General features: G+C 44.6%; 1 protein-coding gene across 1 annotated transcript in view; it reads left to right on the top strand.

Annotated features, from left to right (window-relative positions):
* ANKS6 (ankyrin repeat and sterile alpha motif domain containing 6) overlaps positions 1-23,590 on the top strand; it is a 72,716-nt gene that overhangs the window by 17,243 nt on the left and 31,883 nt on the right. Inside the window, exons 5-8 of the mRNA XM_019536821.1 lie at positions 1,224-1,428; positions 3,477-3,583; positions 6,193-6,341; positions 22,329-22,536. Coding sequence (XP_019392366.1) covers positions 1,224-1,428; positions 3,477-3,583; positions 6,193-6,341; positions 22,329-22,536 — 669 coding nt within the window. The remainder of the gene's footprint in view (positions 1-1,223; positions 1,429-3,476; positions 3,584-6,192; positions 6,342-22,328; positions 22,537-23,590) is intronic.

Here is a 23,590-nt window from a genome sequence, read left to right on the forward strand (position 1 = left end):
AAGATCCTTTTCTGCCTCTGTACTGAGAAGAAGGGAGTTCCCCAACATGTAGGTATGGTGCTGGTTGTTTCTTCCCAGGTGCATCACTTTGCACTTGTCGGTGTTGAATCCCATCCTTTTCTCATCTGCCCACCCCTGTAATACAGCTCACCATCTTGGGCCGCATCCAGATGAATGTGTCTGTGTGGTATGTAGTGCCACACACTGCACATTCAGATATTCCCCATGGTGCTACCTTGCAGCACGGGGTGTTTTTTTGACCTCAGCGATTTGGGGTCAAAAAAACCTATGTGGTGGAAGCGCACGCTGCCCAAAACTGGAGCCTGGTTGGCCAGAGCCACACTCTAGCTGCTGGCCAGGCTCCTAGCTGCAGTAGTACCATGGTTGTAGTTTCCTCAGCCTCCAGGACCCCAAGTAAGGCTTATGGCGACAGCACAGTTGCTGGGCCCAGACTCCCCTACCCCACCCAGGGTAACCTGCCATGCACCAGAGTGCACATAGCACGGACGTTCCCCAGGGACAAGTAGCAGCTACTTGCCCTTGGGGAACCAAATGTCCACACTTGTCTGGACACAGCCTCAGAGTCTGTACTGCTTGTCAGTCTTATCCAGAAATGGCCAGAGGGCATTTGAAGAAGAAAGAGCTAATGCTTATAACTAGAATGCTTCACTTCTTGAGTATCAAATTCAGTCATGAAAGTGAAACAGGGATTTTAGTCCTGCTTTAATTACTTATCTCAGTGCACATAAATTTTACGCTCACTGCCCACATCTTCATAATTAATATGCTGCAATTTGTTATCATTACTGCTCTGTGCACTTGCTCCAGGGAGTTATCATTGCAATTATGTAACAGCACCAATGTGTGTAAGGAAGTAAAAGATGGAGGGAGCAGTTTATGAATGGATATGCTCCACAAGCCAGGATAGATATGCTGATCATTGGAAGGAACACATAATTACAAATTCTTAGGTGTAATTAGATGTGGAGTGCATTTCTCTAAGTGCTGATGCAGCTATAAATTACAGGATATTGCCCTGTCAATTTTCCTGATAAAATACAGTGTTTTTTAAAAGATGCTACATACACTGCTTCTTTATTTCATTTTTTTAATGACTGTTTTGTGTTTTGCATTATTAGCAGACAAACTTGCATATTAATTCAGGAGTTGGGCAAATATCTGTTTTTGATGTATAACATTATGTTTTGTGGCAACCTTGACAGGAAATTTTCAGCTGGTAAGAGAGATTGCTGATGAAGACCCAAACCAAGTCAATATTACTAATAGTGATGGTGCATCTCCGCTGATGATTGCTGCTGTAACTGGACAGTTGACCCTTGTACAGCTTCTTGTTGAGAGGAATGCTGATATTGACAGACAGGATAATGTTCATGGCTGGACAGCACTAATGCAAGCCACATACCATGGGTGAGTGATTTAATTTTCTTTGTCTTCAGAAAGGTTTTATTCCTCTTATTAGTTATGGATACAAAACTAATCCTTTAGATCAGGGGTCGGCAACCCCTGGCACACGTGCCGAGCATGGCACGTGAGGCCATTTTGCTCAGCACGCCACAGCCAGCCCTGGCTCTGGGTAGCTGCTGCCAGCAACAGAGCCTGGGCTGCTCCCAGCAGGGCTTGCAGCATCTCAGCTGTCTGCTGGGAGCAGCCCGGGCTCCCGCCTGGCAGCAGCTACCCAGAGCTGGGGCCGGCTACAGCTAGGAGGCTGCAAACAGCTGTGCTGGGCTCTGGAGCCCAGGCATCAGCTCTGTACTGGTGTGTGCATGCATGCTGCATGCTGCGGAGCGGGCAGTTGGGGAGGAGCCTGAGGCAGCGCAACCCTGGTCTGTCCTCTGCTCCCAGCACAGAGCTGGTGACTGGGCTCCAGAGCCCAGCGCAGCTGTTTGTAGCCAGCCATGCGCACACCATTTTTTTAGGATGGTGTCTCTCAGGAGCCTGCATTCAGATATTTAGAAAAGATGAATTTGCCAAGGCATTTTCACAAGGTAGAGTCTGTGCTCACAGTGTGCTTTTTGAAACCTGCCAAAAGCATTTGCTTTTTCCAGAATTTTTATCTGTAACTAACATGAGGGTTCACAATCTGTATTAGGTTCCATTTGAGAACTTCTTACACTTTTACCAGTCCCTGTCAGTTCCCTAGCAAAGCCAGTGTAGAAGCTCATTCCTAGGGAGCAACAAAGAAGTAGTCAGAGGTATATGCAGGAGCTACTGGAGGAAGCAAATTAATTTATTCTTACAAGGCAGAGGGGGAGAAGAGACCCAAATTGTTTTGTTCAGCGGTATCAAACTCACCCTGGGTTCTGGGCCAGATCCGGATGTCCCACAGGAACTCCTTCTGGGCTAGAAGTTCAGGACTAGCAGCAACTACAGTGGATCTGCATTTGGGTAGCAGCCTGGAGGGGCAACATGAAGCCACACATGGGAGGTGTGCTTCTTTGGAGGCCTGCTGCCAATGGCCATGTCCATTGAGGTTCACGGACCCTGAATTCTGTGGCAGGTACCATTCCCCCAATTTTGGGTAGCCTATCAGACTAACATCAGGTTAGATGGGACAGTTCCACAGGCCGTATGGTTGAGACCACTGGTTTAGTTGGTGGTTTTTAAACAAGAGATCGGAACTGATTATAAATATTGCGGAGTTAGGAATATGGATGAAAGTTGAAGTGGTAGGGTCCAATGGCTTCCTCAGTCATGACAATGTGGGAATCAACCACCACTAAATTAAATAAATACATATATGGGATCATTATTTATTTTATGCTGTTAACCTGTGACAGAGGTTATATTTATAGGCAGATAGCCCTCTGTTAAGAGGTGGCTGGTGATAGGGTGTTTTTTGTAAGATTTCTGCAGCTTTCCTTCTGGCTGAAATGACACAAAATGTTGGCTTTTGGGCACATTCTTTGCTCACTGGGAGGTATGGGAATCCAGGAAGTTGATGAGAGTGACTTTTGGTGATGAGCTGTGTCTGTGGTAAGCTCATTGTCCTGGGAGGCCTTTTTGGTAGCTGCAGTATTAGTTATGATTGAGTTTGTGTTTATGTACAGTTACCTAGAGTAACTGGCAGATACCTTTTTATGTATTTTAGTAGAAATCTCAAGTTATTAGCTTGAGCATATAAATGATCTTTAGTCAGCTTGGCTTACTGCATACACTTTTTTATTTGCTTTGGCACCCAAGCTGCTTATAAGTAAAATAACATTTGTGATAGGTGTGTGAGGACTGCAGCTTGATTTAGGACATTGACACTCAAAAGAAATTCTGGAAGCTTTAGTACAGTATCTGAATAAATTGTAAACTTTGCCATCTGTGTCTTAAGTAAAGCTATTGTAACTCAGGAGAAGAGGTGTGGCATAAGGGGATAGGTATGGACTGCAAGTTGTTTTGCTTTTTCTTTTCTCTTTTTGTTGTCGTTATTCTAACGTACGTGACTCTGGACATTTCTTTCCTTAAAGAAATAAAGAAGTTGTTAAGTATTTGTTGAATCAAGGAGCTGATGTGAATCTGCGTGCAAAGAATGGATACACAGCCTTTGACCTCATAATGCTGCTGAATGACCCAGGTATGTTGTTTCATAGTGAACAAAGAAAACACTTGCATTCTTAATCTATACATGAAGAAATACATCTGTTCTAATCAGAAAATACTTTTGAATTGATAGAAAACATTTTTCATAAATCCATGACCAACTGAAATTATGTTTTGGAAAAGGTATGTTTCTTGGCTTACTTGGTCACACAGAAGTGTGTGTTTATCTTTGGGTGAACAGGTGGTTTCTACTTTTGTTCCATTTATTCTTGCTGCTTGATTTTTTTTTCCAAACATGATACCAAAATATAATTTTCCTGATACAAACGCCACTTCAGTGGAATTGATTTGGGATGGTCTGAAGGCATTCATACAGCCTCACACAAACATAGAATTAAAAGATATATGTAATTATGAGAACAAAAGCTTTCACTTACTATTAGCCACCAAAACATGTGTGTATAGAGACAGTTTTTTTGAGATGATGTCTTTTATTGCAAGGATCAGCAATCTGCAGCCTGTGGAGCCGTTGGATTCAGCCCAGGGACATGGGGCTTTGGTGGTGTTCAGCAATGGGCACACTCTCCCTGTGCCACTGTGAGCATAAGTGCCAACTGTGGGTGGGTCCTAGTTGCTCCCTGACTCAAGGTTGGTCATTCAGCCTGCAGCCAGAAAAGGGTGCTGTTTTATTCGAGCAATTGTATCGTTGTGAGAGATTAAACAAGTTTTGGGTATAAAGTGTGCTTCCTCAGGTTTGAGAGAAGAGGAGGGTGCAATCTCAGCTAGATATTAGGTGCATCAAAGGTTTGTGTTTAACTTTGTATGTTAAATGCAAGCCACTGTTTTATTTAGTATTTAACCTAGGCTGTACCTGTCTCTCTCCTAGACCTGAGGAAAGGCACTTTATTCCTGAGAGCTTGTCTGTTTTCTCTCCAACTATACCATTGGTTCATTAAAAGACATTGCCAAAAACCTTTTGTTCTCATGCATGGTTTGGATGATTATGGCTACACCAAATTTCCAGCCCTGTTACAATACAATAGAGACAGAAATGATATCCATCACGTGGAAAGTATTGAACTCCTGGTAAAGCTCCTGTGTAGCTCTAAAGTTCAAGTACAGGTTATGCTTTTGGTGCCCCAGTTATTTTACCTGAGATATATAGAAAAGAACGCAGTATGTCAGTGGAACTTGGGTATGTCTGTATGTGTCCTAGCAGCTAAAGTATGCTTCTACTAGTGGAACTCCTGTTTCCTAATATAAATTTCATTCACCACATCCCTGGCAGGGGGAGAGATTAAGGGCCTCTTCAGGCTTTTTTAAATCCCTCTACCCTTTTTTCTTTTCTGATTAATGCATGTTTTTTTTTTTTAGTATTACTAGCAGACTATTGAATGCTGTATGGCAGATAGTAGAGGTGTATTCCACCAACCTTTATCATGGATATTTAAATGCTGCAGTGCCCAAACAAAAATGTAGATGAGCAAACTAAAAAGCTTGCAACAGGTGGTGGTTCCTTGGTGATCTTCAGGAAGGTAGATTCCCAGATTGTTTCTCAATGGTCTCTCTTGACCCCTTTTCTCATACTTGGCATTACAACTGAAACTCTTTTTACATAGACACAACCAAAAGACTTTTTCCTGTCTGTCCTGGAGGGCAACAGTTGCAACTTCACTAGTGTAGCTGTTGTGTAGATAAGTTGCTGTTGGCTATCTGTGTTTTTAGCCCTGGGAGATCCACCCCCAGTTTGTGTGGAGCTCTCTAACCAATGGAGCTGCATTAAAGGTAATTTTGGGAAATACAAGAGAAAAATGGGGGGAATGTGGTTTTTCCTTTGTAGCTTTCAGGTGTGGCTAATTTCTCCTGGACTCTTTGCAGTCAGGCTAGTAAATAGTCCAGTTTTGATTAACTTTCTGAAAGGCTTTTCTGGATTCTGCTTGAAATTGACAGTTTTACAGATTTTTTTTTTTGTCCTAACATTTCAACTCATGTTCGTTCTGTTTTTCTTTCCCTTCCTTTTTTTAATTCTGTTTTTATACCTCTGTTCTTTTCACCATGTCTTTTCAGTCCCTTCATTGTCCAAACTGAACATCTCTCTTCTCTCTGGGATTTGTCTTCAGATTTCTACTTGAGGAAAGACTATTCATTCTCTCTGTTCTCTTCTTCTGTGGCAGGTGAGAAAAGGGAGCTTCCTAATGTTTTTCTTAAATCCTCCAGAAGGGAAAAACAATTTTCAACCTCATTTTAATGCACCTTGGATTCTAAGTAGAGGTTTCTTCTGTCTGGTTAGAACTCTGAATCCAGGTCTTATGGACAGATTTCTCCAGACCTGGTGGGGTGAATACTATAGGATAAGTCAGTAGCTCATTGAGGGTCCCTTTATCATGTAGGATTGAGATCCAAATGATTATGATCAGGCTACCTTTTTATCTGAAACCTACAAAATGAACATTTTATCTGGACAAACTAGAAAAAGAAGGCAAAGCACAGATTCCCTGGCACTGGGACTTTAGACCTGTATATCTCCTCTTTCATTTCCATAGGAAACCTAGGAGAACCCTTAGGAGTTTAGTTATGAATACTGTATTTCAGATGAAGAGACTTTTGAAAATTAAAAAATATATATATTTTATTTTTTTCCAGACACAGAACTTGTACGATTACTAGCATCAGCCTGCATGCAAGTAGACAAAGACAAGGGTAAACTGACTAATAGATCATCCTTGCCCTGTTCCAGAAGTAGGCAAACTTTAAATACTCCAGTGTTGCCAGATGACAAGGGAGGACTAAAGGTATATGAATTTCATATATTCTCTATCTGTCCGAGGAGTTAATAAATAGCAAATGTACAGTTTCCTGTAATGTACGAAGTGGGCAAAGACAGCACACATGGAGGTATTTGGGATATAATGGAATGTAATCTATATGTTCTGGAAGACTTGCTTACATCTTTGTATTTTTTTAAATTAAAATAGTCATGTAAAACCTTTTTTCTGTATTGTGGCAAAGTGGGGCTCCCCACCTAGCCACAAAGCTAGGTACCCCACTTGCCTTTGGGCATGCCCTCCATCTGACTTTCCTGCCATGCCTTGTGCTTAATTAATGGGTGTAACAGGGGGCTTTCTTGGGGCCAATTTAACTATGGCCTGTCCACCAGTTTCTGGGATAACCTCCTGCCTTTGCCCGCCATGCTTTTTTGCTAATTAGTTAAATGATGTAATTAAGCGGGAGGCTGCCCATTTCCTGCCCTGATGCCAGGGGGCGCTATCTGTGGCTCCGTTCCTCCCCTACACTGCAGCCCAAACCTCGCAGATGGCATCTAGATGTTATCATAATCGCTGGCTTCCACACTGGGCCCCGGAATCCTCCTAATTGAACCCCGCCTGGATTCCTCTCCTCTGGTGGTCTCATATGCCTTCATACTAGGCAGCATAGCTCCCTGAATTGCTTCCTCTTTGGGTGTGGTCCTCCCGGGACCTTCGGCTCACTAGCCCTGGCCCACCTCCAGGAACTTCAGGCCCTCAGCTCTTGGGCGTTCCTTGCAGTGGGCCCCTGGCCCTTAGACCCTTCTGGTCCTGGCCCCAGCATGGACCGGTCAGGGCAAGTTCAGACAGGTGTGAGTCTATGGCCTTTTCTCTCTCTCTGGGGGTCCACCCTCCAGGCCCTACAAACAAGGGGTAACCCACCCGGTTGTGGGGACTAGGGGTTAAGGCGCCCCAACCTGCCTTTCACCGGGGTGGTAACTGCCCTGACATTTCCTGGGGGCTCCCGCACCACTGAGAGCCCCACCAGGCCACCCACTGTTGGCAGGGTGCAGTTTTAGGTCATGCTCAGGACCAGGAGCCTCCTGACCATCCCCTACATCTCCTCCCTTACCTCCAGATGATACCTGCAGCTAGGCAATACTGTTGCCTGGCCTCTAGCAGCAGAACTGCCTTGTTTATATGGGCAGCCCTAGGTTCAAAATAGCTGCCTTCATCAGGTACCTGGCAGCTGCTAGCTCTAGGCCCTTAAAGTGACAGGCACAAACAGTGCCCTGCCACAGTTAGGATGTTAATTAAGGCGGGAGGCTGCCCATTTGTGCCCCAATGCCAGGGGGCACTATTTGTGGCTCCCTACCTACCCTACACTGCAGCCCATGCCTCACAGATGGCATCCAGATGACAATATGCTCCCAGCCTACAGCTGGAACAAGCTTAGGCCTTGCTGTCAGGCCTCAGACACAAACACACACACTCATCCTGCCCTCCTCTCACTAGGGCTTCACATACTCTACCCTCTCTCACAGGGTCTCTTTTTCAAGTTGACAACTTATACTGTCTTGCTTCCTCTTGGAGCGGGCCCCTTAGGCCATAGGCTTTACCTAGTTCGTACCATGGGTGGCAGACGTACCGTCTTTTGGGTCTCTCCCGCGGCCCTCACTGGGGTAGTAGCCAGCCCCCAGCCTCCACAGCTCCGCCCCCTCACTGGGGCCATCCCCTCACTGGGGCTACTCATCTCTGCCCCCTTCACCTGGGGGTCCACACTGCTCCCTTCACCTGGGGCTATTGGGCTTCCTTCCCCAGTGGGCTCAGGTGGCCGCAGCTGTGCCTGGCCCCGCTACCTCTGGTGTCACCAACCCACCCAAAAGTGGGAGTTGGGGTTAAGGTGCCTTGACTCACCTTTCACCGGGGTGGTAACTGGCCTGGCATTTCCTGGGGGGCTCCTGCATCACTGAGAGCCCCACCAGGCCACCCACTCCTGGCAGGGTGCAGTTTTAGGTCGTGCCCAGGACCAGGAGCCTCCTAACCATCCCCTACAGCTCCTTCCTTACCTCCAGGATGACACATGAAACCTTGCAGCCAGGCGATGTTGCTGCCTGGGCTGCCAGCAGCGAGCTGCCTTGTTCATATGGGTGGTCTAAAATGGCCACTGCAGTTAAGCACCTGCTGGCTGCTTGGTGCCAGTCTTAAAGTGGCAGGCACCAATGGTGCCCTGCCACATACCTTCCCCCTTTAAATAGTACATGGGGGAAGTTTCCCCTGCTGCTCCTCCAAGCAGGCTTCCCTCAGAGCCTGTGAGAACCCTAAAGTGGTGGAGCACCCCAAAGATGCTTTGCCACACACCTCCCCCCTTAAAATGAGATTGGGGGGGGGCTGCCTTCCCTGCTGGGCTCTGCCCCAGCCTACTGCAGCCCCTACCACGTGGTGAGCACCCCAAAGGTGCTCTGCCACATGTATGTTCACCTTCTCAATACTGCTACTTGGAATTTATTTTTACTTTTACTTTTAATTTTTAATTGTTAGATGAAAATCAGTACAAGGTCTTCAATAAATATATTATTAAACTACATACTGTATTTACCTGAATCCAAGACAACACTGAATTTTAGATGATCCCCCACCCCAATAGTTAGATTCTAGACATGGAAAAATTATAAGTGTGTTATAATTTGTCCATGTCTAGAATCTAATTAGTAGAAGGTTGTTTTTTAATTTGTCTGCACCACTGCTGTGGCAGGGGGTGAAGGTCCAAACCCCAGCCTCTTGATTCCCTGGCCCCGACTCCCTGCTTCTTCCTCCCCTTACCTTCTGCTTGTAGCTCTGCTCTGCTGGGGCAGTCACTAGCAGTGTGGTCCCGGCTTGGCCTCAGCCCAGCCCTGCCAGGGGGAAGTGGCAGCAACTCCCAATTCAGCCAGATCAGGCCTAAAGGGACCAGAGTGGAGCAGAAAGTTAGGTGGGAAGGAAGGGGGTGGTGTGGCAGGCACAGGCATGGGGGCCAGAGTGTGGTGGCTAGGTTGCATGTCCCCCTCCCTCCCCTGATATCTTCTTATACTTCCTCTCCCCACCCCCAGGTCACGTGCTTCTCCCCTGTTAAATGAGCCATTCTAGCCTGGGGCAGGCAGCTGCCAAAGATGAGCTGCCTTCTACTCCGGGCTGGTCTCAAATCCAAGATGAGGCTCCCCCCCTCCCATGCTGATTGGGGGAAAAAGCTTTGTCTTGGATTTGAGTAAATACAGTAGTAGCTTTTACTGCTAAAGTTGGAACTAAATTTGCATTAGACTGCTGACTTTGTTTAGATTTCAAACCTGTCAAATTTGCCTCCAATTTGATAGGTTACATCTATACTCAAGACAGATTTTTTTTCCTTAGAGAGCTGAAGTGAATGGGACAAGAAACTTAATTAGGATCTCCTGGGATTCTACAGTTTCAAAATTCTTACCTTTTGCCCCCAGAAGAACTGAAAGATTTTTTAGGAATTGAGACAAAGTATTGTCAATAGTTTACTCAATTTTGGCTATAATTTCCATCAGTAAAAATGACCTATGCAAAGAGCTGTCTTTCTTTTTTGAAGCTAACCCAGTAAATATTGGCTCCAGTTAGCTTACTATATATGGCATGTCAGGGGGGTTGCTTGGATCCATCTGGAACATCAGCTGAAGGAGGCTGGGATGGCACTGCAGCTCCCAGTGTAGTGAGAAAGACAAGTTGCCTAAACAGCTGGTATTCTATTACAAGACAGGTAGAGGGGCTGCAGGAAGAATATTGCTACCAGCTCATCTCCATCTACAGCAGTCAGAACTAAGAGCCATGTTTTTTCTAGACTCTCAGCTGCCAGCTCTTCCTTCATAGCCTTCTGTTAGCTTTAGAAAGTACCAACAAAGCTAGAAGGGAGTTGATATCTTGGGCTCTGTTGGGAATGTAGTTCTCAGCTCTCTTATGGAATAAAATCTCTGTACCCATGTTCGCAGTCCATGCAGGAACTGTAGCTAGGTAGGAAAGCTAAGTTAATTAGCTTTTAGTTAGTTAGCTTAGTAACTAGGTTAGTTACTCTTTAGTTTCAAGATTTAGATTTTTTCAGGGTGGACAAAAATGAATGATTAAAAAAAAATCAGATTTTTGTATTTAATTGTATTTTTTGAATTTTTTTTTGTTAAGATAAACTTGTATAAAAACACAGGTTTCCCTTGCCAACTGCAATTTTGCCAACCATGGTTCTGAGTATCCACACTTAATATTGGGTATCACGGTATACAGTTTTGAATAACCACCGTTTTCCATGGCCACGCATTAGCCTACCACCTACCATTTCAAATCACCCCCGCTCTTGCTAGCCACTCATGGTGCTTCCATCTCCTCATTCACACTCAGCCTTGTGTTATGCTTTACGCCGTTAACATCCGGTTGCAGGTGCAGGTGCTCTGCATGTTTCTTCCAATTTCTTTTTGATTTTTGCATTTTGCCCATAATTGTGGCCTCCAAGCTTGAAGTTTAAGCGAGGGCTGAGAGACCTCATGAAACCATACAAGGAGGTCCAGAAAGATCTTCAAAAGAAAATGAAGCAGCTGTCCATCATTAGTTTCTTTAAAAGACCCACTACTCAACAGCGAACCTTTTTTAACCTATTAAAGGTAAATAAAAATGATTTTTATACACTGTATATTCCTTTATTATTCATATTCAAGTCCCTAGCCCCATTTTTCCCGTAAGCCTTTTGTCTTACCAACCACGGTTGTGCCAACCATGGGAACTTTCAGGAACCTAACCCCTGCAGTTATCAAGGGAAACTTGTTGCTTAAATTAAAGATTTGTTAAAACTTAAAGATATCATCATGGAATAGGGGTTATAACTTCTAATTATATATTAATTTGAGACAATATATTCATGTAACCTTTCTAGAAGTTTTCTAAATAGGTCACAATAGGCCATGGACTCTATTAAGGGCCCAATCTTATGGGGTTCCCAGAGGCTCTATAGATTAGTAAAAAATCAAGAAAACCACTCTGCCCAATGGGACTCATTGCTCAGTCTAGAAGAGCCCATTAAGCATCTCTGTGACACTTAGTTTGAGTTCTTAAACTTTGGATTTGTGCCTCCAGAGATCATAGGCAAATAAGGTTCTTTGAGTAGATGTGATATCTTTTATTAGACCAATGAAATACAGTAAAAGCTTTGTTATCCGGCACCCCTGGGAAATGGAGAGTGCTGGATAACAAAATATGTCGGAAAACTGAGTGGCCCAAACAGGCGTCTTTGCCTGTTTGGGCCGCCGCTTGTCCCACCGTGTCTGGGATGTCGCTGCCCCTCCCACCATGTTGCCACTCCTCCTGCTACATTGCTGCCCCTCCCATGGGTCCTGAGACACAGGGAGGGGGGACCCACGCAGGCTGCTAAGCCCTGGGCCCTGGGGGCTTGGCAGCGCAGGCTGCTTCTCCCTGGGCTGTAGGGGCTCCATGAAACTGGAAGTGCCACGGTGGGTACTTCCAGTTTCACTTTTCCCTTACAAGCCCTTACAAGCCGGCATGCGGGTTAACAGAGCATGCCGGCTTGTAAGGTGCTGGATAACTCAGCTTTTACTGTAGTTGGAAAAATTGTTCTTTGCAAGCTTTCAGGCACAAATGCCCTTCTTCAGGCATAGGGAGAGTTTGTTGTCTCCAGAGATAACGTTCTTGTTAACAGCAGTACAGGTACCTCATGCTTAACACAGTTTTGCTTAGTGCTATTTTGCTATAGCGCTTATTTTAAATACATACCTGATTCCACTTAGTGCTAAGTGAGTTTCGCTATAGTGCCGAGTGGGTGAATAGGGGGTGGGGAGAAGCTGCAGCACTGGTGACAAGAAGCAGCAAGTGGGTGAGTGGGCATGAGTGCAGGGCTTGCACTGGTGCCTCAGGGCTTGGGCCGGGGGGGGCAGGGCAGCAGAAGTACAGGGCCCAGGTTGGCACGTAGCTGAAGCGGTGGCAGCGAGGACCAGTGGTAACCAATTATATTTATTTGTATTAAATCTTGTGGGGATATGGGTTTCAATTAGCACAGTTCCGCTTAACACTTGGTTTTTCTGGAACCAATTAAGAGCGCTAAGCGGGGGTTGCTTATATATAGAGATGAGAAATAAGAGACCTGATCATCATCTACCCATCAGCCCTATTGTTTCTCTGCATGTTTGCATATACACAGTGAAACCTTTACCTTTCTTTAAAACTGCAAAGTTTCAAGAAGTTAAATGCATAAATGATATTGAGTAACAAGAATGCACTTTTTGTGGAAAACAGTAAAACAAGGCTTCCTGACCAGTGTTTTAAATCAAACCTCCCTGGATTTTTAAAACTTATAGTAGGGTCTAGTGTTGCCTTCGAACATTCTGGTGATAAGTTTGCCGTTTTAGTATTCTTTCATCATCCTGTGCCAAAAAATTAGACATCACAATTTTTTTTTAAGCAGGTCATTTTGGGAGGGTTGGAACTTCAGAATCATCTTGATCAAAGTGCCTCAGCATTATAGTATAAATGCTGTCTTGACCCTGAAATGCCATTTCAGTCTGATTTAGTTATGTGGATTTTAGGGAGGATTCAAAATTTTGCTTTATGTAACAGCAATGTGCAGTCTTAACCATGGAGGAACAATTGTTCATTCCATTAATACAGAATCAAAATTTACAGATGTACATATCTGAGATTTTTGTCAAATGGCAAAATCAGTAAAAGCCAACTTTTTAGAGGTTTGGTTTTATTATAGCATTTGATACATCTTTTTAAATGAGGCTAATCTATACTAATTTTGCACTGTCATTTGACTGGAAACTGTCAGAAGGCTTATAAACATCATAAGCTATGACTGTCATCAGTTTATCCTTGTGACATGCTGCATAATTTTAGTTAGGCTAGCATTATTTTATATCTTCATGAAATATTTTGAACACAGAGTAAAAGGCATGCATGATAAATTTTGTAGTTGGTAATTGAAGTAAGCACTGATTCAAACAGGAATTTAATGTGAAGGGACCTAGAGCAATTGGAAGTGTGGCTAGACAATTATAAAGTATGTTGTGCTTGCAAATAAGATCTCATTTCAGAGGACTGATTTATCTAATGTGCTTGTCCTTGAAATAACTTCATAATAAAATATAAAACTCCTGCTTTAAGATGACTAAGCTGCAGCAGTCGCATTCTGTTGGACCCCATTACCCTCCTACACACTTAAAACAGTCTCTCTACCCATGCTCTAGTAAATAGGCCAGTTAATATTGTTTTTAATAATGTTTTTATCATTATTATTGTTATCATTATGTTATTGTTAATGCTTCTTTTCCAGTCCTTAAATAGCCATACAATTCTTTTCGGAGTGTTCTTGGTGGCTGTTCTGGTTTCAGAAGTCCAGAATTTTCAAATTACTGGCAATTGCTCGGTCCTGAGCATGCCAAATTTATGAGGTTATACTGTACCTCCAGTGTGAGGTACTAAATTAATGTGTTTTAGGCTCCTGTAATGCACAGTAACACATTTGCTTAGTTTTTAAGTGACACTTAATACGCAGTAGACTATTTTGCTAAGCATTAGCATAATGTCATTTTTTGTGTGTGGTGCTTTATACTGCACATTAAAGTGCATGTGTAGATGTGCTCACAGGGTATGGAAATCTAGAGACTTGCATTCAGTAAAGGAAATGTTAATAAATTAGAGAGCTGGGGAAAGCACGGATCATTTGTGGGAATTATGTACTAGAAATGAACATGGGGAAAAATGCTTAAATCTAAGTGGAAGTTTGGCTGAGCATGTGATGTGTAAACAGAGTGGAGAAACACTTGGTGAATTCTGGTGATAAGTGTCTAGCTACTGTCAAAAATAGATTATAGTAGTCAAACAGCAAGAAGCAAAAACATCGTGGGCATCAAAATGTGTTGTATTCCTTGCATTTTCCTTCTTTTTCATCTTTGGCAACAGCATCATAGCATGTGGAATCTTTCAGTGAATATCTGAGTGATAATACAGATTAAGTTAATAGCATTTCTTCGTGTTGTTACTCTACATACTTAAGCACCAAAAGCTAGTCAATATTTTGCTGAAAAGTTTAACAATATATTCAATGTTTTGGGTTCACAGATGGTTAGTTTGATTGTGACTAACAAGGTGGCTATTATGAAAACTGTTGGGCCCTGTTGATATAGAATCATATAAGATTAGAGTTGGAAAGGACCTCAGGAGGCCAGCTAGTCCCAACCTCCTGCTCAAGGCAGGACCATCCCCGACTATATCATCCAAGACAAGGCTTTGTCTGGCCCATCTCCAAGGATGGAGATTCCGCAATCTCTCTGGGTAACCTGTTCCAGGGCTTTTTTGCCTTCCATGTGAGAGAGTTTTTCCTGATATCTAACCTAAACTTCCCTTACTGCAACTTGAGACAGTTGCTCTTTGTTCAGTCATCTGCCACCAGTCTAGCTCTACCCTCTTTGGAACTACCCTTCAGGTAGTTGAAGATTGCTATCAGATCCTTCCTCAGTCTTCTCTTCTCCAGACTAAATAAGCCCAATTCCCTCAGCCTCACCTCATAAACCGTGTGCCCCCAGCCCTGTAGCCATTTTCATTGCCCTCTATTGGACTCTTTCCAAATTGTCTACATACTTTCTGTAGTGAGGGGCCCAAAACTGGACATGGTACTCCAGATGTGACCTCACCAGTGCCGAATAAGGGGAAAGAATCACGTCCCTGGATCTGCTGGCAGCGCTCCTACTAATGCAGCCCAGTATGCCATTAGTTTTCTTGGCAACAAGGGCACATTGTTGGCTCATATTCAGCCTCTTGTCCACCTTAACCCCCAGGTACTTTTCTGAAGAGTTACTGCTTAGCTAGTCGCTCCCCAGCCTGTACTAGTGCATGAGTGTGTTCCATCCTAAGTGGAGGACTTTGCACTTGTCCATATTGAATCTCATGAGATTTCTTTTGGTACAGTCCTCTAATTTGTTAAGGTCTCTCTAGATCTGAGCCCTACCCTTCAGCATACCTACTACTCCCCCCAGCTTGGTGTCATCTGCAAACCTGCTGAGGGTACACTCCATCTCATCTTCTAGGTCTTTGAAGATATTGAACAAAACCAGCCCCAGAACTAACCCCTGGAGCACTCCACTTGACACCAGCTGCCAACTAGACATTGAGCCATTGATTTACTGCCCTTTGAGCCCGACAGTCCAGCTAGTTTTCTATCCACTTGTTCCACTCCAAAGGTGCTCGCTTCAGGGGTGACCTCCTGGAGTCTCCTCAGCTCTTACCAACTTCACTCTTTTGCTGCCTCAAGGTAATCTTCCTTTCTCCTTACCTGTCATGCCTTAATGTTGTTATGATTTTAGAAAATGTGAGGCTGCCCAGGGCTTTCCATGAGATCTTACTCTCTACCACTCTGTCACCATTCATTGCGTGAAGGGCTAATTATGTGGGCTTCATCCTCCCCAGTACCCATACCCATGCCTCGCTGATGTCACGCGTACTTATCAGATCATAACTTCCCTTATGGGCTCTTGGCTGTATTTGTCTTTACATCAGCCCCTCTCTTGGTTATGGGCACTCTTTCCCCCTCTGTCTCCAGCCATGGCTCTCCTGACCTTCAGTCCTTCTCCTTAGACCCCAGCCCCACTTCTAGGCCACTTGAGACCCATGGGCTCTCCAGTTCTGCCAGTCTCCAGCTGTGACCCTTCTTTGCTTTCGGCCCCTTCTGAGCCCTGGCCCCAGTCCTAGGTCCATGAAATCTATGAGCACCCTGACCACACCTGCTCCCTGGGCTCTCTGTCCCCCTGCTCTCTCTGTGGACCCTGTAGCCCTCCATTTTCTGTCTGGGCCAGCTGGGATCTCCTTACCTCCTTTTAGTCCTTTCTGCAAACCACCAGTTACCTCAGCTCATATGTTAACCAGGAGCCTTGCTGCCCAGGAGCTCCTGTCTCAATGATTGTCATGGCTAGACTGCCTGTCCAGCTCCATCTCTGGGCTTATATCCCAATAGCCCAGCCCCTGTAGGTCATGTGACTCCTAATTGCCTCCTGCCACACCTGCAGGCTGCTTCTCAGGCACCCTGCCTTCTTTTAAAGTAGCAGGAGTACCAAGCCTCCTGCTACACTACCTTATAGTTCATTCATCCATCCCATATTTCCTTAGTTTGCTTGCAAGAATGTTGTGGGGGACCATATCAAAAGCCTTGCTAAAATCAAGGTATATCACATCCGCTGCTCATCCACAGAGACAGGGCCATCATAGAAGGCAATCAGGTTGGTCAGGCATGACTTGCCCTTGGTAAATTCATAATGATTGTTCCTAATTACGTTTTTCTTCAAGTACTTAGAAATAGATTCTTTGAGGATGTGTTCCGTGATTTTTCCAGGGACTGAGCTGAGGCTGACTGGTCTGTAGTTCCTTGGATCCTCCTCCTTCCCGTTCTTAAAGATGAGCACTGTATTTGCCCTTCTCCTATTGTCCGGTACTTCTCCTGATCACCACAAAGATAATCGCCAGTGGCTCTGCAGTCACATCAACCAATTCCCTCAGCACCTTCAGGTGTATTGCTTCTGGCCCCATGGACTTGTATACATCCATTTTTTCTAAATAGTCCCTAACCTTGTTCTTTTGCTACTGTTGGCTGCTCACCACCTCCACAAACCACGCTTCTGGGTGCAGTAGCCTGGGAGCTGACCATCAGTTCCCTGTGTCTCAGCATCTGCTTTTCTGAGGTCCAGGGTCCTTACTCTGCTGTTATCTTTCCTTCCTTTTCTCAGGATTCTGAGAAAATCATCTTGTGGTTGCAGCTGCCCAAGTTGCCATCCACTTCTGCATTTCCCACCAATTCTTCCCTGTTTGTGAGTAGCAGGTCAAGAAAAGCATGGCCCCTAGTTAGCTCCTACAACACTTGCACCAGGAAGTTGTCCCCTTCCTGGTGCACGCTCTAAAAACTTCCTGGATTGTCTGTGCATTGCTATATTGCCCTCCCAGCAGATGTCAGGGTGATTGAAGTCCCCCATGAGAACTGGGGCCTGTGATTGGGAAATTTACAAAGCTGTTTGAAGACAGCCTCATCTACCTCTTCCTCCTGGTCTAGTGGTCTGTAGCAGACATTCATCATAATGTCACCCTGTTACACAAATTACCAATTTGCTTAAATGATGAGCGAGACTTTCTGAGGGGGATAAGAGAAGATGGCACGTTTATTGATTAGAATATTCAAAAGAGTGCTTATACATACACGCATACACACTCACTCCCAATCACTCTGCAGATGTTATAGTTACCAAAGTCTGTTGCTCAATAGTGCACTAGGTGGCCAGCCTAGGAGTATGAGATAAGGAGTGGAGCATACAGATGTGTCTGTGCTTCAGTTGTTACCCAACCTCTTGCTGCTAAGTCTCTCTCCTTTATAGGGGTTATCAAGTTGGTGTTGGGTGACTGGTCTGCCTTTTCTGATTCTGTGGCTCCTTTGTCTGGATCTTAGTACTTTTCCATCCTGACAAGTGGTCAGGCTTATTCTCTTCAATCACTCTGTTTACAACATTCTTCTATTATCGCTGGTATAGGCTGTGTCTGGCACAAAAGGGGAGATGTTGCAGACCTTGTCTTCAATCTTGTCTTTTCTACTTATCTTTATTTTTCTCCTGGCACAGACTTACCTTTTCAGCCTTTTCAGCATGATTCACCATTTGGTAACTTGTTTATTGACACATAGCTTACTCTGCTTTTATCAATCACTGTATACTAATTCATCTATATATCCAAATACAAAATTAGTATATTTGTTTTACTATAAAGGTACAGTAGCAGACTTAATTCATACAAACAAACTTAAAATCACTACAGCCCTTGTTCCTTTCTCTCTCCTCTCTGGCCCTAGCCTAGACACTTGGAATGGATCTATCGCCCATTTCATAGTGGAGCTCTGCATGGAGAAGTCATGCACCTCCTTTTACATAAAGCGCAACTCTTCCTTCTCTTCTCCCCTGCCTGTTCTTCCTGAATAATTTATACCCATCCATTGCAGTGCTCCAGTCATGCGAGCTATCCCATCAGGTCTCTGTTATTCCAGTCATGTGATAGTTCCTTGACTGTGTGAGGACTTACAATTCTTCCTGCATGTTTCCCAGCTCCTTACATGCATGTATGGGCAACTGAGGTAACTAACCAGTTGCCCTACTTTCTCAGGAAAAATGAGAAAGCCTGCCCTGTTGTCCCCTCCTGCTTGTGCTTCCTCCAGGTCACTTGCATCCCCACTTACGTCAGGTCTTTGGTCTCCATCCCCTGGTGATCCTAGTTTAAAGCCCTCCTCACCAGGTTAGTGAGCCTGTCTGCAAAGATGCTCTTCACTTTCTTTGTCAGGTGTATCCTGTCTCTTCCTAGCAATCCTTCTTCTTGGAACAGTATCTCATGGTCAAAGGAGCAAAGCCCTACTGGCAACACCATCTGTGCAGCTGTCCTTTGATCTGCAGGATGTGTCTGCTCTGGCTTGGGCTCTTTCCTTGACCAGAAGAATCGAGGAGAACATTACCTGAGGCCCTGTCCCCTTCACACTTGCACTCAGATCTCTGTAGTCACTTTTGATCTGCTTAGGGTCACCCCTGGAAGTATCATTGGTTCCCACATGGATGAGCAGCAGCGGATAGTGAGCAGAGGGCCGGATGAGTCTGTAAGCCCTCTGTAACGTCTTGGATCCAGGCTCTGGGTAAGCAGAAGATCTCCCAAGACAACAGGTCAGGTTAGCAGATGGTTACCTCTATTCCCCACACAAGGGGAACCACTACCACCTGTTGCTGCCTCTTGGTGGCAGTGGTCTCATTCCTTCCAACCTTAGGGGTGCCTGGTCTGGCCTTTTCCACCAATGGGACGTAGATTTAATAGATTTTTAGGGTTGGAAGGGAGATCATCAAGTCCGACACCCTGCCCTGGGCAGGAAAGAGCCCTGGGGTCAGATGACCCGAGCTCAGTGCTTGTCTAGTCTACTCTTAAATACCTCCAAGTAGGAGAGAGCACCACCTACCTTGGAAACCTGTTCCAGATTTTGGAAACCCTCACCATAAAGAAAATTTTCCTCATGTCTAACCTAAATCTGCTTTCTGTCTGATTATGGCCATTGTTCCTAGTAACCCCAAGGGGCGCCCTAGTAAACAGAGTATCCCCTATTCCTTGGTGCCCCGCCCCTCCCGTTGAATTTGTAGACAGCCACAAGATCCCCTTTCAGCCTTCTTTTGCTGAGACTGAAGAGATTCAGGTCCCTCAATTTCTCCTCGTAAGATCTTACCTGCAGGCCCTTAACTATACGAGTAGCCCTCCTCTGGACCCTCTCAAAGTTATCCACGTCCCTCTTGAAGTGCAGAGCCCAGAACTGGATGCAGTACTCCAGCTGTGGTCTTACCAATGCTGCATAGACGGAGAAAGTATCACCTCCTTAGACATGTTTGTGATTCACCTTCTAATGCATGAAAGAGTGTGGTTATCACTTTGTTACATTGACGACTCATGTTAATTTTGGAGTCAACTATGACTCCAAGATCCCTTTCTGCTGCTGTGCTGCTTAGAAAGTTACTTCTCAGTCTGTAGGTGTGTTAGTGATTCTTTCTCCCTCAATGCAGCACTTTACACTTATCTTTGTTAAACTGCATCCTATTCTGATCTGCCTGCTTTCCCAATCTGTCCAAATCCTCCTGAATCCACTCCCTGCCCTCAAGTGTGTTTACGTTGCCCCATAATTTGGTGTTGTCCGCAAATTTGAACAGAGTGCTTTCCATACCCTCATCCAAATCACTGATGAAGATATTGAACAGCACTGGTCCAAGGACTGAATGTTGGGGAACTCCACTGCCCACATTTTTCCAGGTTGAAAACAACCCATCCACCACTACCCTCTGGGTGCATTCCATTAGCCAATTCTCTACCCACTTGACCGTGTAATAATTTACATCACAGCTGCTTAATTTATTTGTAAGAATGGGATGCAATACTGTATCAAAGGCCTTTTTAAAATCCAAGTAGATGACGTCTACCTCAACTCCTGCATCTAAGCAATTTGTGACCTGGTTGTAAAAAAGAAACAAGGTTAGTTAGGTAGGATGTACCTGCTATGAAGCCATGCTGGTTGCCCTTCTGCATTATTTTTCCTACTGGACTCCCACAAATGTGCTCGTTAATAATTTGTTCAAAGGTTTTCCCAAGGATAGAGGAGCCTAACCAGCCTATACTTATGCAGAGCATCCTTTCTCCCCTTCTTGAAACTAGGGATCACATTGGTCCTTTTCCAGTCCTCTGGGACCTGTCCTGAGCACCATGAGTGCTCAAACAACTGTGCCAGTGGTTCTGCTATGATACTGGCCAATTCCTTCAGCACCCTTGGATGAAGATCATCAGGGCCTGCTGACTTAAACATGTCCAGCCTATCCAAATGCCCCTTCACTAGGCCTGTGCTAACTGTTGGTGGGTTGGAGTCAGCTCTTGTTCCTGTCTTTGACCCCTTTGGGAGATATGTCTTAATCCATGCTCGGGAATACATGCATCTCCTCCTCTGTTGCTGGGGCTCCACATCTGTTTTCTAGGCAAACCGCTGCAGGTGGAGACAAAGACTTCTGCTTATTGCCAAAGGCCACAAGCTTTCAACTTCCACCTTCCTGGAAGTCCATGTCCTCTTTCCTTCTCTGCCTCTGGCAGCCCTTTCTCCACAGTCCTAGAGGTCTCTTCCAGCACTGAATCAATAAACTCGTCATGATGGGATGCTTCAGAGCCTCACTACCTCCTCCTTTAGAGAGGAGGAGAGTCTCTTTCATGCAAGTTCCAAATTTCAACCCCAAATCTCTTGTGGTAGGAGAAATATGAAGAACACAAAGACTATAAATTGGAGTTTGGAAATTCATTCCTTTCATTTAGACTTATTTTACTTTATTGCATCCTTACATAGATCTTTGTTTACTTTTTATTTTATAATAAATTTAAATGAGTTTAACTTCTTGTTCAGGTGGAACATGTTTAAAAATAAAATGGTTGCTGACACAGAGTTCTCAAATTTTATATAGAAAGATAAAACATAAAACTTGCAATTTAGTCTAAAGCAACAATAGTAAAGATATGGCCTGCAGGCTGGAATTGGCACACAGAGCTGAAGCATCCAGCCTGCAGTGCTGCCTGTGCAGGCTGCCCACAGTGTGGGGCCAGTCTGGTGTGAGTGCTTCATGCAGCATGTGCCCTGCACCCCTTGGAATTGATACTCACAGTGCATGGGGCCAGTCTGGGGCACATACTGCACATGCTGCCTGTTCCAGACCAGCCTGCAAACTGGTGTTGGATTCACCGTTCAGGACTGGTCAGGTGCAAGTGTCACAGTCAGTGTGCCCCAGTCTGGAGCCATGCTCTGAATATTGCGTGTGCCCCAGACCAGCCCCGTGTGCTGCATGCTGCGTGCAGTGCCAGGGTAGAGAGCATGTGCCATGTGCATGTGGGACTGGAGCTGGTGCACAAGCAGCACATGCAGCCAGTCCAGGGCAGCTGCTGCAAAGTGCTGCAGCATGACAGTTCTATGGGGCTGGATCTGGTATGTGAGAGCTGTCTGTGGATCTGATCCAGTCCACAAATGAACTCCACACCCCTTATCCAGTCCTGGGAGGCCAGATGATTTTGATACTCCTCGTCTACAACAGCGAAAGCCAACCTTTTTGGCAAGTGTGTTGCAAATTAACCCTGAACCCTCCCTGAGTTCCACTCCAACCTTTTTTTTCTGCCTAATCGGCTGTTCTGTTGTATGCCTACTCTGTGCTCCCTGCCTGATCTCCTGCTCTGCCTTCTGCTTCCAGCCCTGTCTGCTGCTGTATTATGTGTTCCCTCCCTGATCTGTCACATGCCATAGGCAGAGACTGCCCATATCTCAGGTTGGCCACCTGGTCTAGGGAATCTGAAGACATTGGTAAAGTATTTTAGTGTTACTTTGGCAGTTTTTCATTACAAACTCTTTGATGCAGGTTAGGTTATATAAGTCATAGTAGACATGAATAAAAGTGTCTTTTTCTTCCCTTTTAGTCTTGGTGGAATAGGATGTCAAATAGATTCCGCAAGCTGAAGTTGACCCAAACTTTGCGTCATGGATTTTCTACCAATCAGTTTGTGCCTTTTCCTGATGAGCCAGAAATGTCATTAAGTTCTACCATAAAAGCCACAACACAGAGTGACGTGAACAACTCTGGAATCCCTGATGCTACTACAGCTTGGATCACAAATAAAACTAGTGGTAAAGTCCTATTCTATTTGGGAAGTGTTCTCTCATCTGGTAGTTAAAGTGGTACCCTCTTCAATGTAGCATTTTTGGTGTAAAGGGAAACTCATGTAATAAGCATACAGTATACTACAATAATCTGGACAAAGTAATTTTATCATGCATATTATTTTTGGTCAGTGATACCTACTGAGTAGATTTAGGATTTGAGTAGATTTATCTATTGACCATTTAGAAAAGAAGCTGCTTAATTTCATGTTATGATTGCATACTAACAATTTAGAAACATCTGCATGGTAAATTTATCTGTCACTCAGGAAAATTACTATCCTTCAGTGTAAATGATGTCGCAAATGATAGCAAGAGACTGGGAAACATGATTGGGAATGAGGGGTAAAACTCTGTTATCCTTTGTGCACCTAAATGGCAACTTTTCAGCCACATGTGTGTCATTTTTGGCACTTGCACAAAGTTTATACTTCTGTTATCTGTGCAATGTGAACTGAATTTAAGCTAGCAATGGGAATCAAGGACGATAAGAAGTACTTCTTTAGGTATGTAGGGAACAGGAGGAAAGCAAATGGAAGCATGGTGCCCCTGCTTAACAACTCAGGACAGCAGGTTACTGACACTTGGGAGAAAACTGAACTCCTTAATGGCTACTTTGTTTCAATATTTCACCGGACTAAGGGGAAAATCATGCTAGATAAGGTTCAGAATGGGCATGGTGGGAATGACCGCCTTCCTACTATTGTCACTGAGCTGGTGTGTGATCAGTTAGAAAAATTAGACATTTATAAGTCAGTAGGACTGGATGAACTTCACCTGAGAGTGCTAAAGGAGCTGGCCAAACTCATTGTGGGACCTCTGGCAAAACTCGTGGCGTTTGGGAGAGGTTCCTGAAGACTGGAACAGCCAATGCATACCCTAACATTCTAAGGGATAGCCAGCACGGGTTTGTTGCTGGTAGGTCTTGTTTGATCAATCTCATTTCCTTCGATGACCAGGTGACCTATCACCTGGACAAGGGAGAAGAGATTGATGTCATATATCTTGACTTCAAAAAAGC

Source organism: Crocodylus porosus, unplaced genomic scaffold (genome assembly GCF_001723895.1).
Source record: "Crocodylus porosus isolate Cpor-Errol unplaced genomic scaffold, CroPor_comp1, whole genome shotgun sequence".
NCBI lineage: Eukaryota > Metazoa > Chordata > Crocodylia > Crocodylidae > Crocodylus > Crocodylus porosus.